This window comes from Echinops telfairi, unplaced genomic scaffold, assembly GCF_000313985.2.
Source record: "Echinops telfairi isolate 266 unplaced genomic scaffold, ASM31398v2 ScPeMD7_3533;HRSCAF=4204_0, whole genome shotgun sequence".
NCBI lineage: Eukaryota > Metazoa > Chordata > Mammalia > Afrosoricida > Tenrecidae > Echinops > Echinops telfairi.
This window is the reverse complement of record NW_022107431.1, coordinates 599361-612624: the sequence shown is the minus strand read 5'-3', so window position 1 is coordinate 612624 and position 13264 is coordinate 599361. Positions and strand designations below refer to the sequence as shown.

The 13264-nt window shown below is 47.4% G+C and overlaps 2 protein-coding genes across 2 annotated transcripts in view; one reads left to right on the top strand and one right to left on the bottom strand.

Annotated features, from left to right (window-relative positions):
* Positions 1-180: 180 nt before the first annotated feature.
* Positions 181-2816, top strand: CUNH6orf120 (chromosome unknown C6orf120 homolog). Its single transcript, XM_045294341.1, has one exon. It carries the CDS (start codon positions 231-233, stop codon positions 780-782), a length of 552 nt encoding a protein of 183 aa, XP_045150276.1. The 5' UTR covers positions 181-230; the 3' UTR covers positions 783-2816.
* Positions 1710-13264, bottom strand: part of PHF10 (PHD finger protein 10) — a 14891-nt gene continuing 3336 nt past the window's right edge. The window contains exons 3-11 of the mRNA XM_004701904.2: positions 11549-11632; positions 10651-10784; positions 10414-10563; positions 9779-9888; positions 8609-8762; positions 7920-8078; positions 3552-3660; positions 3096-3284; positions 1710-1895 (exon numbers count right to left, since the gene is read on the bottom strand). Coding sequence (XP_004701961.1) covers positions 1810-1895; positions 3096-3284; positions 3552-3660; positions 7920-8078; positions 8609-8762; positions 9779-9888; positions 10414-10563; positions 10651-10784; positions 11549-11632 — 1175 coding nt within the window. The 3' untranslated portion in view covers positions 1710-1809. The remainder of the gene's footprint in view (positions 1896-3095; positions 3285-3551; positions 3661-7919; positions 8079-8608; positions 8763-9778; positions 9889-10413; positions 10564-10650; positions 10785-11548; positions 11633-13264) is intronic.

Here is a 13264-nt window from a genome sequence, read left to right as displayed (position 1 = left end):
CCTCCCCGTTCACGCCTTAATCTCGGATCGCCCGTCGCGGCTCACCCCTTCTCCCCCCCGCCCCCGCGTACATCACAGCCCCTCCCCTTTCCCCTCTCCCCATTTATGTTACCTCCAGCTCCGGCCCCCTCACGACATCACCGCTCCCCTCCCTCCTCCTCTCCCCCCACCCACCCGCAGGCGGCCACCCGCCCGTGACGACTCCGTGTGAGCCCTGGCCCGGCTCCGCCATGGCAGCGTGCTGGGGCCAAGCGCTGCTGCTGCTGGTTGTCCTGGCAGTGGCCTCGCCGGGCGTCGACGTCGACGACGACGAGGTCCCCGAGGAGTGGGTGCTGCTGCACGTGGTCCAGGGCCAGATCGGAGCGGGCAACTACAGCTACCTGCGCCTGAACCACGAGGGCAAGATCGTGCTGCGCCTGCGCAGCCTGCGCGGGGACGCAGACTTGTACGTGTCCGACAGCACCCTGCACCCCAGCTTCGACGACTATGAGCTGCAGTCGGCGACCTGCGGCCCTGACGCCGTGGCTGTCCCTGCGCACTTCCAGCGCCCCGTGGGCATCGGCATCTACGGGCACCCCTCACACTTGGAAAGCGATTTCGAGATGAAGGTGTACTATGACCGCAGCGTACAGCTGCAGCACTTTGGGGACAGCGGCTACTCGGGGGACGCAGCCCCAGGCCAGCGCGCCCACGACCCCGAGGATGCACCCCAGGAGGAGGAGTCGGTGCTCTGGACCATTCTGATTAGCATTCTGAAGCTGGTACTGGAGATTCTCACCTGAGCCCAACATCGGGGGAGGCTGGTGGCAGCCGGTCTGGCCTTGCTGGTTGACCTGGTTGAGATCGGGCGTCTTCTAGCTGGGGTTTTGGAAAAGTAAAGCCATACGCAATTTTATTACCTCAGTTATCCCCAAAGCAGCAGCAGCAAGCACAATGATTGCTTTCTTCTGAAGACTTCAATTTTTTATCAAGAATGTGCACAATAAACGTTTCCGTTTCACCCTGATTGTCAGGTGACTGAGGAAAGGTTATTACGCAGTGTAGGTGGATGTGAAACATAAAAACGGCAAGCCTTACTTTGGAGACCTAGTCAGAGTCCCGATGTGTGAATGCAAGAACTGCTGGAAATCAAGTCTGAAAAGCAAGAACATGTGCTTCTTTCTGGGTGTGGTCTCCCAGTGAGTTGCTGACAACTCCAAGTCCCCGTAAAACCTGCTGGTGGTACAAGAATGAGCACTGGCTGCTCACTGCAGGGTCAGTGTTTCAAACCCTGCAGGCGGTGAGGCAGGCAGTTCTTAACAACTGTGCAGCCTTGGGAACTGGCGCAGCTCCACTCTGTCTTGTAGAGGCTCTGTTGGAACATCTGGACAGCAGTGTGAAGTGGCAATCATGGTAATTTCGGCTGCACCGGATTATAATAGGCCACCAGTAATTGAATCATTTCGGGCTCCCTATTAAAATACTTGGTTATTAAGTAACATATTGCCCGTGCTGGGCTAGAAACAGCAGAAAAGTAAAATGTGTCTGGCAGGATGGTAACTTTATAGGCTAATGGGGAAATAGTTAAAAGTGACTAAATATTTCAACTGGGTTTTGCTGACAGCTAAAGTTGGAAGAAAAATACTGGAGGACAGCCATTCCTCCACCTTGAATCAGCCGTAAGCCTATGGGGCTATTACAAAGAAATCAGGGCAGGTTTTAAGCAGAAGTAATTTCAAAAGATGTTTTATTGGCATAAAAATGAGAATGTAAGTTGGCACCAAATATTTCACATAAATGCACATTACAATGTTGAGGTCAAAACCCAGTTTATCCCTCTTTGCTGCTTTTTCCCCTTCTGCCCACTTTCCTGGGAGTTGGGGGAGCTCGCTGACAACAGTCACAAATCCAGCGACCTAGGAGGAAAATTATTCATAAAATTTTATTTACAAGCCTGCATTTTAAATCCATCTAAACTCATTCATTCCTTAGCTATTACTAATGATACTCCCCTGTGGATTTAGGTGGGAAGGGCAATAATTTAAGGGGGAATAAATGTGAACTTTCCTGAATCAATGTTGTGCAATAGTCACTAGTGTGGACCTTTAAGTTATCACGATGTATGCGAGCTACAATGACTCGCACTTAGGACTGTCCTTTTCAGTAACGTGTACAACATACACAAGGCTGAATTACAACATGTGATTTGCTGTTAGTTTACAGATAACATTTCCAACCCTCAAAGATAAAGCTGGGATTTATAAAGATCCTGATAATAAAAGGCAATAACAAACTCTTAAAACAACGAGGTATTCAACTTGTGTTGGAAATGACTTACATAAGCCAAGGACGATCTTTATAACCCTTTCTGAGATCTAAAAGCTTGCATACATATTAAGTCCTTGCATAAAAGCTGAATTTGGCTCACTTAATGCCTTTTCTTTTTGCTGCTCGCTTGCAGCCCGAGGTCCCAAGGCACCACGCTGACTGCACTGTGTCTTGAACAGCTCCGTGTTCCCTGTACGCCATACCTGATCTGGGCTCACTACAGAACTTGAGACATTTTTAAGTTGCTTAGTTTCATAATGATCCCGGGAAACTTTGTTTCAGGCTTGAATTTTATATAGAGTACTTTCCAGTGTTGCCTATGCAAATAAGTTTTCAACTTGCACAAGGGTTTGTGTAAAGTTTTAGCCCAGTTGTGGTTTGTCATTTGATCCTATGTTCATTCTAAAGTAATTGGGAGTAACCGGGGTGACATGTACAAAAAACATAAGTAATTTTGTTAAATTTCTAAATAGGTAATGTATAAAATAAAATCAAGGCTTTGAGACAAATTAATGTTCTGTTACTAATGCACACTGAACTAGACTCTAAAGCACTCTGGATCCTGTTTATCCTTTAAGTTGGGGTGTCCGGGAATGAGCAATAGGGCAGCATGATCTGTGGAACCGCAGTCCTGGTCACACGCTGCTAGAAGGGTCTCCAGGCACCACACGGCGGCATTACAGTGTGTGTGCCTTCAGAGGAAAACGGCATTACAGTGTGTGCGCCTTCAGAGGAAAATGCTGAGCAAGTCCCACCACTGAAGCTACTGTTCTCTTTTTCATCTTTACCTGATGGGATAGCACCAAGACCCACACAGAAAGTATGGTAACCTCTGTCACACACATCACAGAACATCATTTCTTCCTCATGGTGGGGCTGTCCACATATGATGCATGTTTTACATTCCATACACTGCCATGGGTAGGTCTTAATCATAGAAACAAGCTCCAGGGTCATATCCAGGCAAGAAGGATGGCCTAAATCAAAACCAGTATTAGTAGCATTCCACACAAGGATTCTTAATACGGCATGATAAAATAATAGCGCAAGACTTCCCAAGAATGGTTATAGCGTTTACGAGTCAAGGAAATGGAAATACAACGAGGAAGAAAATGCAATGTCTACACCTGCAAAGGTTCCCTGAGGCTCTGGGGGTCTCTGGCTGCACTCTAAACCCCAAGTGCTAGTGTGGGCGGGCAGTAGCAAGGAGTAGGTAAAGCGCTGAGAGGCACACGAGTACTCACCACTGTTGTCACACTGGGAGCAGTGTATAAGGGGTTCAGCCTTTCCCTTCTTGTTGGACTCCTGACCCTTCAGACAAATCCCACATAGAGCATTTGGAATGACCTTTGGCTGGAAGGTAGAAGAGGGCTATAAATTCACGCCAGAAGAACTTACTACAGGGTCAAAAGGAGCTGTTACTGTAGTCCCCTAGTTTTACCTGGGAACCTGCCATTGAGGACCTTGCTGAACCACAAACAAAGGGCATATGCTTAGGATCTAAGACTGCCTACTGATTAAAGTCTTAAATTTCCTTTAAAGGGTCGTCAGTGATAGGATCTCATGTTCTGATTCAACACAGACGTTCTGCAGCCTACATGCACAGTAGGCTTGCTCTACCTTGAGCTACTAGGAAAGAGTAAACACAGGTCAAATTTCACTGTAACTGGGACAACACGCAAGTCCCAAAGGACCACCACATGAAAGTTAGGTCATATTACAAGAGAAAACACTGTAAGTTTTAAGGAGCACATACACTTAAAAATTGCCACTTTCCACAGGTGTAAACATACCTACACAATCTACAAAGTCAGTGCTGTAGCACTTTTAATTGGAAGGTGTTTCTGGCATGTTGTCATGTGTACAAATGTTTATTGAAAACGTTAAGTTGGCAGTTATCCCCTTGGCAAAGCCAGCAAATTAGAAGAGCCTAAGGGGAAGAAGATGTGAAATATAATGAAGGGAAGAAATAAGTTTTCTGGCCCCCGCCCCGTGCTCCCCAAAAGTCAATTAAAAAACAGAAGCCACCCTTCATGTGAACCCTGCTCATCTTTCAGATTGAAAAGCAAACGCACAGCCCAATGAAGGTGTCTGACCCTCAGTGACACCTTGAGCAGGAGTGGAGGCCTGGGCATCCCACTGGACTGGGGAGGTGGAGGCATGAGCGGGAGACATTCCCAACACCTGCAGCCTCAGCCTCTCAGCTGCACTCTGACTCAGGCTCAGCAGTACGAAGAATGGGGTGAGTCAGGGCCACGAATGATGTAGAGCAGGGGATCAAAAACGTTTAAAAAAATAGAGTTTACAGTTGTTTTATTCTATCACAGCCCAACACTTCTGACGTTCTCCTTTCCTGAGGCCTGGAGCCAAAGAGCCACCTAACACCACACGATTTCCCACCATGTCCTAGCTCTGAAATGTCTCACCTGCCACCTCCATAATGACCTGTGAGGCCTAAAATCTGTTCGTAATTCGTTAAGCTGTTGTCTTTCAATTCTCTTTCTTTGCAAAAGATGACAGAGGCGTTCAAAAATAATTTTTGGCTTATTTATTTAAAAAAAAGTCAGCCTTATACATAAATATAATAAAAACAGTATCTCTAAACAATCACAGATGGCTCTACAAAATAATAAATACCATGGAAGTTGAAGTATACATATAAACTTTACTGGTAACTAGTCTAAGTCTCCTGTTTGTGCATCTTTGTACCCTGCGCCCCCAACGAAGGATCATGTCACAGGCTCAGACCTCCAAGTCTTGCAGTGTGCTTGCCCACGCTTGTTTTTGCTAGTCTACTCGTAAGGGTCCATGTGTAAAAACTAACTAGGAAGGGCACTTCAAAGATCCACTTCTGTTCCATTGTGATCAAGTCTGCCACTGCCACAGCACACAGCAGCCAGCCACCTCTCCACCCACCAGACAAACAAGTGTCTTTTGGTTATGGTCCCCATGCTAAATGCAGGAGACGTACTTACTTAATACTTGTAAAGTTTATGTAAGAAACTGGCAGAGTAAGTACTCTCATACCTTCAACTAGAGTCAGGGAAGGAATCAAACTACAACAAACTCTAAAACGAGAGCGCCTCCTAGAAGATCCTTTATAAAACCAAAGTCTAAAGACGCCAGGCTAATCATTCACATTCTAGAGCAATTCAAGTTCTACAACCATTAAACTGTACATCAAACACCTATGAAAAGGGGATACCGAGAAAACTCTAGGTTTATGTCTACACTTACAATCACGTTTTATTAGACCACTCAAAAAGCCCTCTTGACAGCAGTCTCCATCTTGATGGAAGAGGGAGAAATGGGCAGGAGAGGGTGAGGTGGCTCTGAGGACTTGGATCAAGCTGTATGCTGCTCAAACTGCAGGCCCTGTCCAGCCAGCCTTCAGGGCGCCTGGTCTCTGGAGGGCCTGAGTGAGGGGGAAGGGAGAGTGTGTCCAAGTCTCCTGAGAGAAACAGCCCTGCTCCGCTAGCTACCTGAGGGGGTCAGTCCTCCTTCCAGTCACTGCAACAACGCTGTACTGCTGACAAGAACAACCAAAAAACGTGCGTCCTAAGTGCTGTCAGCATTGCAGTCAAGTCTCAGAAGAAGCACTTCTCCACACTCACTTTCCTGTCACGCAGGCCGTGGCAGCACAAGTGTGGCCTGGACCCTGACAGCTGCGCTATTACTTAATGTGACGCAGGGACTCTGTGCTCCACTGGGGACTGCCTACGCAAGACAACACACGCATGATCAATTTCCCACACGTATAGAACAAGACCTTCAAGTACCCGAAGATTTAGGCACATCTTGGCTTATTAATACTTTTCAGAGAGAAGTTCACTTTCAATAAACATGTTCATATTAGCTTATTAAGTCTAGGTACTGGTTTCCAATCTTTGATATAACGGAAACATTTTTAGCTGCTATAAACGTTCACCGGAGATTTCGAAAAGTGTATTCTCGATACAAAGACTCCCTTGCATGCTATTACTTTAGGTGAGCGGCACTGTTTTCTTGATGTTAAATCAATAACAGTGTTGGGTCAGCATGCAGGGAAACATTTACTGTGAAATTCTTGTTAGTTTTCTTTTAACCCATGGTGACCCTGCGAGCTGGAAGCTCACAGAAAGGCGTGGGCATTCATTCAAGTAGGCGAACTCATGACATCTAATCTTTGGAGCTCATTTGCTTTATTGTTTGCATGAATCTAAATCTTTAGTTTAATTTTTTTTTTCTTTTGAGAAACTATATGTAAACAAAAGGGAAAAAAGCACCTATCTGCAGCGTACATCAGCCTTCCTTGGAAGCCAACCCGTATCAAGTGAAGGTGAAAACCTGTAAAAACATGTATTTTCCCACTGTTGATGTAAAGACATTTCCTACTAAGATATGAAACACTTTCATGTGTTCGGTCGCTCTTCTTGACCCAGGAAAGAATGCAAAGTGGACGCTGGGGACAGTCCTGTCCCCTTGGATCACTTGCCACAAACACGAACCACACAGGCCCCGATGTCTGTTTCACTTGCAATACCTTCTCCTCACTGAACTCACACATTCCTTCATGACCCAATGGAGGCAGAGCCCTACCTCACTATTATCATTCAAAACTGAAAGTTGGCAGCTAATCAGGGTTCCTCTTCTAAAGTTCCTGCACACAAATGAGGATGCAGGGTGAGGGGCAGACTGAGAAGGGACCATCAAAACTAACCAGAACAACAGGTGGTGATAACCTACTCCTTTACTCTGGAAGAGCCAGGTCAAACAGTTAACGCACATGTCTAGGCCAAACAGGCACACATTCACTACCAATGACTGTGAAGCCCTGGTGGCAAGGTAGGTTACGCATTGAGCTCCTAACCACAGGGTCAGCAGTTCGAAACCTCCAGCTGCTCCATGGGAGAGAGATGAGGCTTTCTACTGCCATAAACAGGTAGTCTAGGAAGCCACAGGGGTAGTTCGACTGTCGTAGAGGATTGCTAGGAGTAGGCCCAACTATCTCACCAAATAACGATTTAGTCCTTGTCGTTAAATTATATAACTACCTCACCAAATAACAACTTAGTCCTTGTCATTAAATTATATAAGCTACCTGCCAAGTTTATGCTAAAAATCAGCACAGTATTAAAAATGGGCTTCACTAGTTTCTCTCCCCAGAGTTGTCTGAATTTGGTGAATGGATCAAAAGATCCTTAGCTTACACCCAGATCTTTCTCAATGAAAGGCACTACAGAAACGCAACTCTACCCAGCAGCAACCCTTCCGTCCAAGCGGCACAGCACGTTCAGTGACACGAAATACTGGTGTTACTTAAAATACCAGGTATGCACACCTGCCTCTGAGGAAAGAAGGTATAAAGCTCTGCCTATGAAATAACTTCTGAAAACTCATATTCTCCTGGTTATTACTTAAGAGGGAGAGGAAGGCTCTCTGCTAAGTGGTGACCACACAGGAAACAAGATGCTGCGCCACGGCCAGGGGTGACAGGAGCCACCAGCAGTGAAGCAGAGAGGAGCTGGCGAGGAGGCTGCAGGCAGGAGCCCACGTGGAAACTCAAGGGTAAAGGACCTCGGGGAGAGAGGCTGGTCAGTAAGGAGGCCCATTCAGGGGCTTTTTTCTTCTACCTTGTACCCGGGAACGGATTTGGACAGTACAGAGCGTTTGGAACCATCTTTCCTTGGCGTAGCAGCTTTGTCTTTAGACTTGGGTCTTCCCTGTGGGGAGTCCTCTGGGCCATGTGGAGAGGTCTCACCATCGGAGGCAGCATCACCAGAGGAGCTGTCCTGGAGCCGAGACAGAGCAGAAGGCCACATTAATGCTTCGTCACCCAGTTATAAGAGAAAAAGATCCCTTGAAATGTGAGAGAGTGCGCCTACAGGGAGCCTTAGATTACTCAGTCAGTCAGTTGGCTCCCCTCTCTCTGAGGCTCAGTGCTTTCTCTTCGGGGTCTGTTCTGTTCACCTCATAGGCTGTGAAGACGGACGTGGGGCAGCCCGCATGCTCCCAGACAGCCTGCTTGCTGGACCAGAGTGTTCGCATGGCAAACTCTGGAGTGGACTTAACAGGCACGATCCCGTTTCAGAGGAGCCCGTGTTGCACATAGGTGGAAGTGCCTGGCTGCTCATTGAAAGAGCCAGCGGCTCATCGTAACAAAGATTTACAGCCCTGGAAACCCCTTGGGCCAGTTCCACTCTGGGCTACGGGGAGCTGTGACTCGACAGCCATGGGTCTGGACACTTTCCCCAAGTGAGATACTGCTCAACTCAAGCTCTGGGACCCAGTGGGTGGGCAGATATGCCTGGAGGTTTCTCACCGAAGCACCTTTACTCCTGCGTTTCTCATCACCGCGCCCATCCTCGGCGTCGTCCGAGTCGCCGTCACTGTCCAGAGCAGGGAGCTCAGGGTCCAGGGGGGGCTCATATAGTGCCGTGTTCAGTGGCAAGTACCGCAGCTCATCTGGCGAGTATCTGCAGCAGGAGAGAATGTCCTCAGGTTCCCTGGCTGTGAAAGAGGCCTGACTGACTGGGGTGAAAAGGTGCCTTACACCCCTCAGCCACCCCCAAATGACAGTAAAACAGATCCCACTAAAACTGATGCTTCACTTTAGTGCTCATGTGAAACTGTGCGATACACAAGAAGCCCAAACATCTCTTTACTAGACCAGTAACATAAAATATGTGTTTGATTCTGTTCTCAAAAGACAGTGCCCCTCCCCTTGCCCCTCCACCCAAAAGAGAGGCCGACTACAGACTACAGGAGCGGGGCTCATGGCTTGTCCACCCTGTGATCACAGCAGCACTGCCTCAGAAAACAGTATGGGGACACAGCAACTCAACCCACACTAGGACTACCCCCACCACAAAGAAAGGAGCAGAGCCGAACAACCCCTGTGCAAGAGGAGATGGCAGTGGCTAAGCAGCGGGTCAGCAGGTGGCACCAACACCAACAATCTAGGCCAAGACGACTCTCCTGCCCCCACTGAGCCAGTCTCAGGTATCTAGTCAGCCCCCACGGGGGCACCACTACACACAGCACTGGGCCCACAGCTTTAAAAATTTGCTGACCCTTTATCTACCCACTCCACTCTCCACTGTGTGAAGGAGACTCTCTCCTCAGCCATCGGCCCTGACAGGGGGATGCTAAGCTGAGCGGACTGTGCCCTACTCTCCGTGCAGTTTGGGTTGTAATACGAAGGAAGCAACATTCCTGGGCGGCCACTAGGGCCCAACCTACAGCCAGCTGCTGCTCCTGGGGACGCTGAGGCCAGCACTCACAAAGTGCAATCTGCACGTGGACCGTGGGGCCAGCACTGAGAACCCAGAAGGCTAAGTGGGGCTGCCTGTGTTCCCCAGAAGCCGCCCTCAGTGGCAGCTGGAAACCCACAGGCCCTGGGGGGGAGAAGTCCTGAGGGGACAGGGGGCACACATACACAATGAGCCAGAATCCCTCCCCAAACCAAAGCGTCCACAGTGCTGCTGAATACCTTTTGTAATATTCCTGGAACTGTCCGGGGATGAGGGCCACTGGGTAGGAACTAACCTTGGTCCTCTCTGTAGACAACACTTTGTACTTCCCTTGAGGCACCTGGATGACCTGTGTTAACATGAAAATGATGGCAGAGAGGTTTCCATCCCCAGAATCAGTGCTTACCACTGCAGCTCCCAGGAGAGTGAAACTCCTCACACCCTGGGAGCCGCAGCGTTGAAGATAGGGGCAGGGGAGATTCCTAGAAGAGGTGAGGATGCCCTGCCTGCCTCTCACCATGACCTCACTCCTCAGGAAAGGCAGTTATGCCTGTTCACTTCGCAGCTGTGTGACACGGGTGACGTGTCCAACCTCTGCAGCTCAGTGCCCTCCTCTGAGATGGAGTAAGCAAAGCTGCTGGCCCACAGTGACGTGGTAATAAAATTAATGCCGAGATCGGACAGAGCAGCACCGCAACACACAGCTGAGGTGTGGCGTCAGCCATAAAACAGAAGAGATGTCACCAGAAACAAAGGCTGAGTACTGTGAGGAGCATGCTAAGTCCTGGGAGGTAAGGCGGCAGCCAGGATGCAGAGCAGCCCACCCCCACCCCAGGACAGCTGCACTGAGTGGGTGGGTTAGCCATCGTCCTACATGTGTCTGCAGGTCGAAGTAGGCTCTCCTCTCTTCCATGCGCTCCCGGTTCAGGTTGCTGTTAAACTCTGCAGCCTTCCTGGCAGCTTTCTTAATGTACTCTGGCACCTTGCTGGCTTCAACCTTCTGAGTATTCTGTTGTTGCATTTGCTGAAACACGAATGTTCCAACTGGAAGTCACACAAGAACTGCGGCACCACACAATACCACCCTCCGACAGGTCCCTCGGCTGCCTACCGAGTACTCCTTGTAGTGGTCGGTGATCCGCTGGCGCTCCTTCTCCTGCAGGATGACCGAGTACTCGGCATGCTTGCCTGGGTATTCCTTGATCATCAGGTCGATCACCTCATCGCTGCGCAGTGCCGTCAGACCTGCGTCAGAGAAACAGGGTCTCCCCATGTGCACTTCCTCAACCTGCTCTGCCTTTGAGGGTATTCCAAGTCAAAGCAAAACATTGTAGCCGTTTGGAAAATAATTAAAATACAGCATTTATTAGTGCCAGTCAAACCATTAAGCACAAACAGATTCCCAAAGTTACAAAGACATAGAAATACACTTATTAGCTAACTGGTTTTCTCTATGAGACAGCCTAGGCTATAAACACCCAATCCTTTACCTAGAATCACTATGTAAATAACGAGGTATGCTAACTTCTGACAAACAAGAAACGAAATTGAACAATTCAGAAGTAATGTTTCGATAAATTACAATTCCAGGTTTCCAAGTTCTACACAACAAAAGCAACACTGCACACAAAAATGATGTAATCAACTTGCAAATATCCAGATATCAAATTTCTCCACTTGCTCAAATGAACATGCAGGGATTTATACCTTAAAACAGCAAAAAAATTCAAGATCATGTAGCACTAGCGTGCCATGCCCATCACAGGAAGCCAGGACAACAGCAAGGAGGCCATTCATAACTAAAGATGGAGCAGAAACGCCACACAGAAGACATGTCCGATTCCCCTCTGCACATGAATAATAACCAAAACCCAGGTATACAAGCACCTCTATTTTACCAGTCCAATCTATTTGGCGAACTTGGAAAACCATTTCAGGAAAGGAGATGGATACATCCACTGTCCCCTCTAACCGCCAGCAGGAAGAATTCCCCCTGAAAGTGCTCTTACCCAGGGTGCACTGAGTCTCTGTAATGACATTTAACTCTCTCAGGTAGAGTTTCTCCTTGTGGGACAGATCTCGTCGCTCTAAATCTCCAGAGAAAAAAGATGAAAATACTATTAAAAAGAGAAAAATACTACACATTTGTGAATTTTTCTTAAGTTTAAAGGTAGGGTAATTTGTTTTTAATTCATGTTTTTAAAAGTACATTTTGCAGATTCCAAGGCCTAGATAAAAATCTCCTTAACTTCAAGAAATAAAAATTGTAATTAAGTTGAAAACAGACTATAATCAAAGCAATAAGGTACGTCTGGGTACGTAAAAGAGTACTCAATTCGGATCTATTCTCGAAAACTGCAAAGCAATAAATTTTGTTCTTAAAGCCATTCACTAGTTTTATCTTATTATGATATAACCTGCACTAAGAAACTAGAACAGGTAACACAGAAACCAAATATAGTTCAAAATGAATTTAATCTAGTTAAAAGTACATGTAAAACGTAGCACCACATTTGACAGATTTTTATAAGGGCAAGTCCAAGAGTTTTGCAACTAGAGTTCCAGCCCCTGTAGGTACAGCTTTATTCCAAGCAGAATGAGTTTAAACATGCCTCTGTAATCAGGGTGTCACTGACGGCAGGCACATTCTCTCAGTAATGGACGTGTGTTAGGTCCAATCAAAACAGCCACTTCAGAGGGGATCTGCTGAGCCTGTTACATTCAAGGCAGAGGTCAACTAGAAGGTTATAAAACCAACGCGAAGTCACTGCCATCAAGTGGATTCCAACTCACAGCGACCCTGTAGGACAGGGGAGAACTGCCCCTGTGCCCGTCTGAGACTGTCCCCCCGCACCAGTGGAATACCCCATCATTCTTCCAGAGCTGCCAGCGGTTCCACACTGCTGACGGTGGGGTGAGCAACCCCACGTGTAACCTCTAGGCCACCAGGGCTCCTACTGGATGGTTATGGCAACTGCTTTTTGGACCCCAAAGGGGAAATCTCGAGATTTCCTTAAAGGACTCAGAATAATGATGGGGGCTTGTCAGGAAGAAGTTTTATGAAAACTACATGGGTGAGAAAAAGGCCAGGAAAACTCCAACAAGAAATTTTTTTGGCCCACCATGACAACTCACCTGCTCGTGCTCGGGGGTACCAGGGCTGCCCTGTGGGCCTTCTGCTGGGAAACATCGCCCGTCCAACCTGCCTTGATCTTACCCCTACAGACTTCTTTTTGTTCCCAAGATTCAAAGAACATTTTTAAAGGACACAATTTGAGTCCCTCAAGCATGCCACATGGCCATTTGACACATAAATCAAAGAACAGAATTCTTCTGGGAAGGGTTAAAAAAATGGAAATACCACCCTCAGAAGTGTGTAGACTCAGATGGAGGATATGTTGAACAAGAATGTCACATTCTTTTGTTTTCTGTGATTTTTAAGTAATATATTTTTACTTGTTCTTCAATGATTATATTAAGTATTTTATCAGACACTGCCCTTGTTCAAGATTAGATACAGCTGATGTACCCAGAACCATTCGTAAGGTCACCCCACACAGTAGTACAGTAGTAAGGATGGCTACAGTAATACTAGCTCTCTAGCTTTACTCAGAAAAACTACCTTCCTCACTTTGCATTCAAATCAGTGAGTAAAGTGTAAGTCCGTGTATAAGGCATGGGCTGGTGTGTGAGGAGCCAGGTATGAAGGGAAGTCAGGGGAGGGC

What these genes read in the sequence shown, in the direction of transcription:
- CUNH6orf120 (XM_045294341.1), top strand. Translation starts at nt 231, where the DNA reads ATGGCAGCGTGCTGGGGCCAAGCGCTGCTGCTGCTGGTTGTCCTGGCA.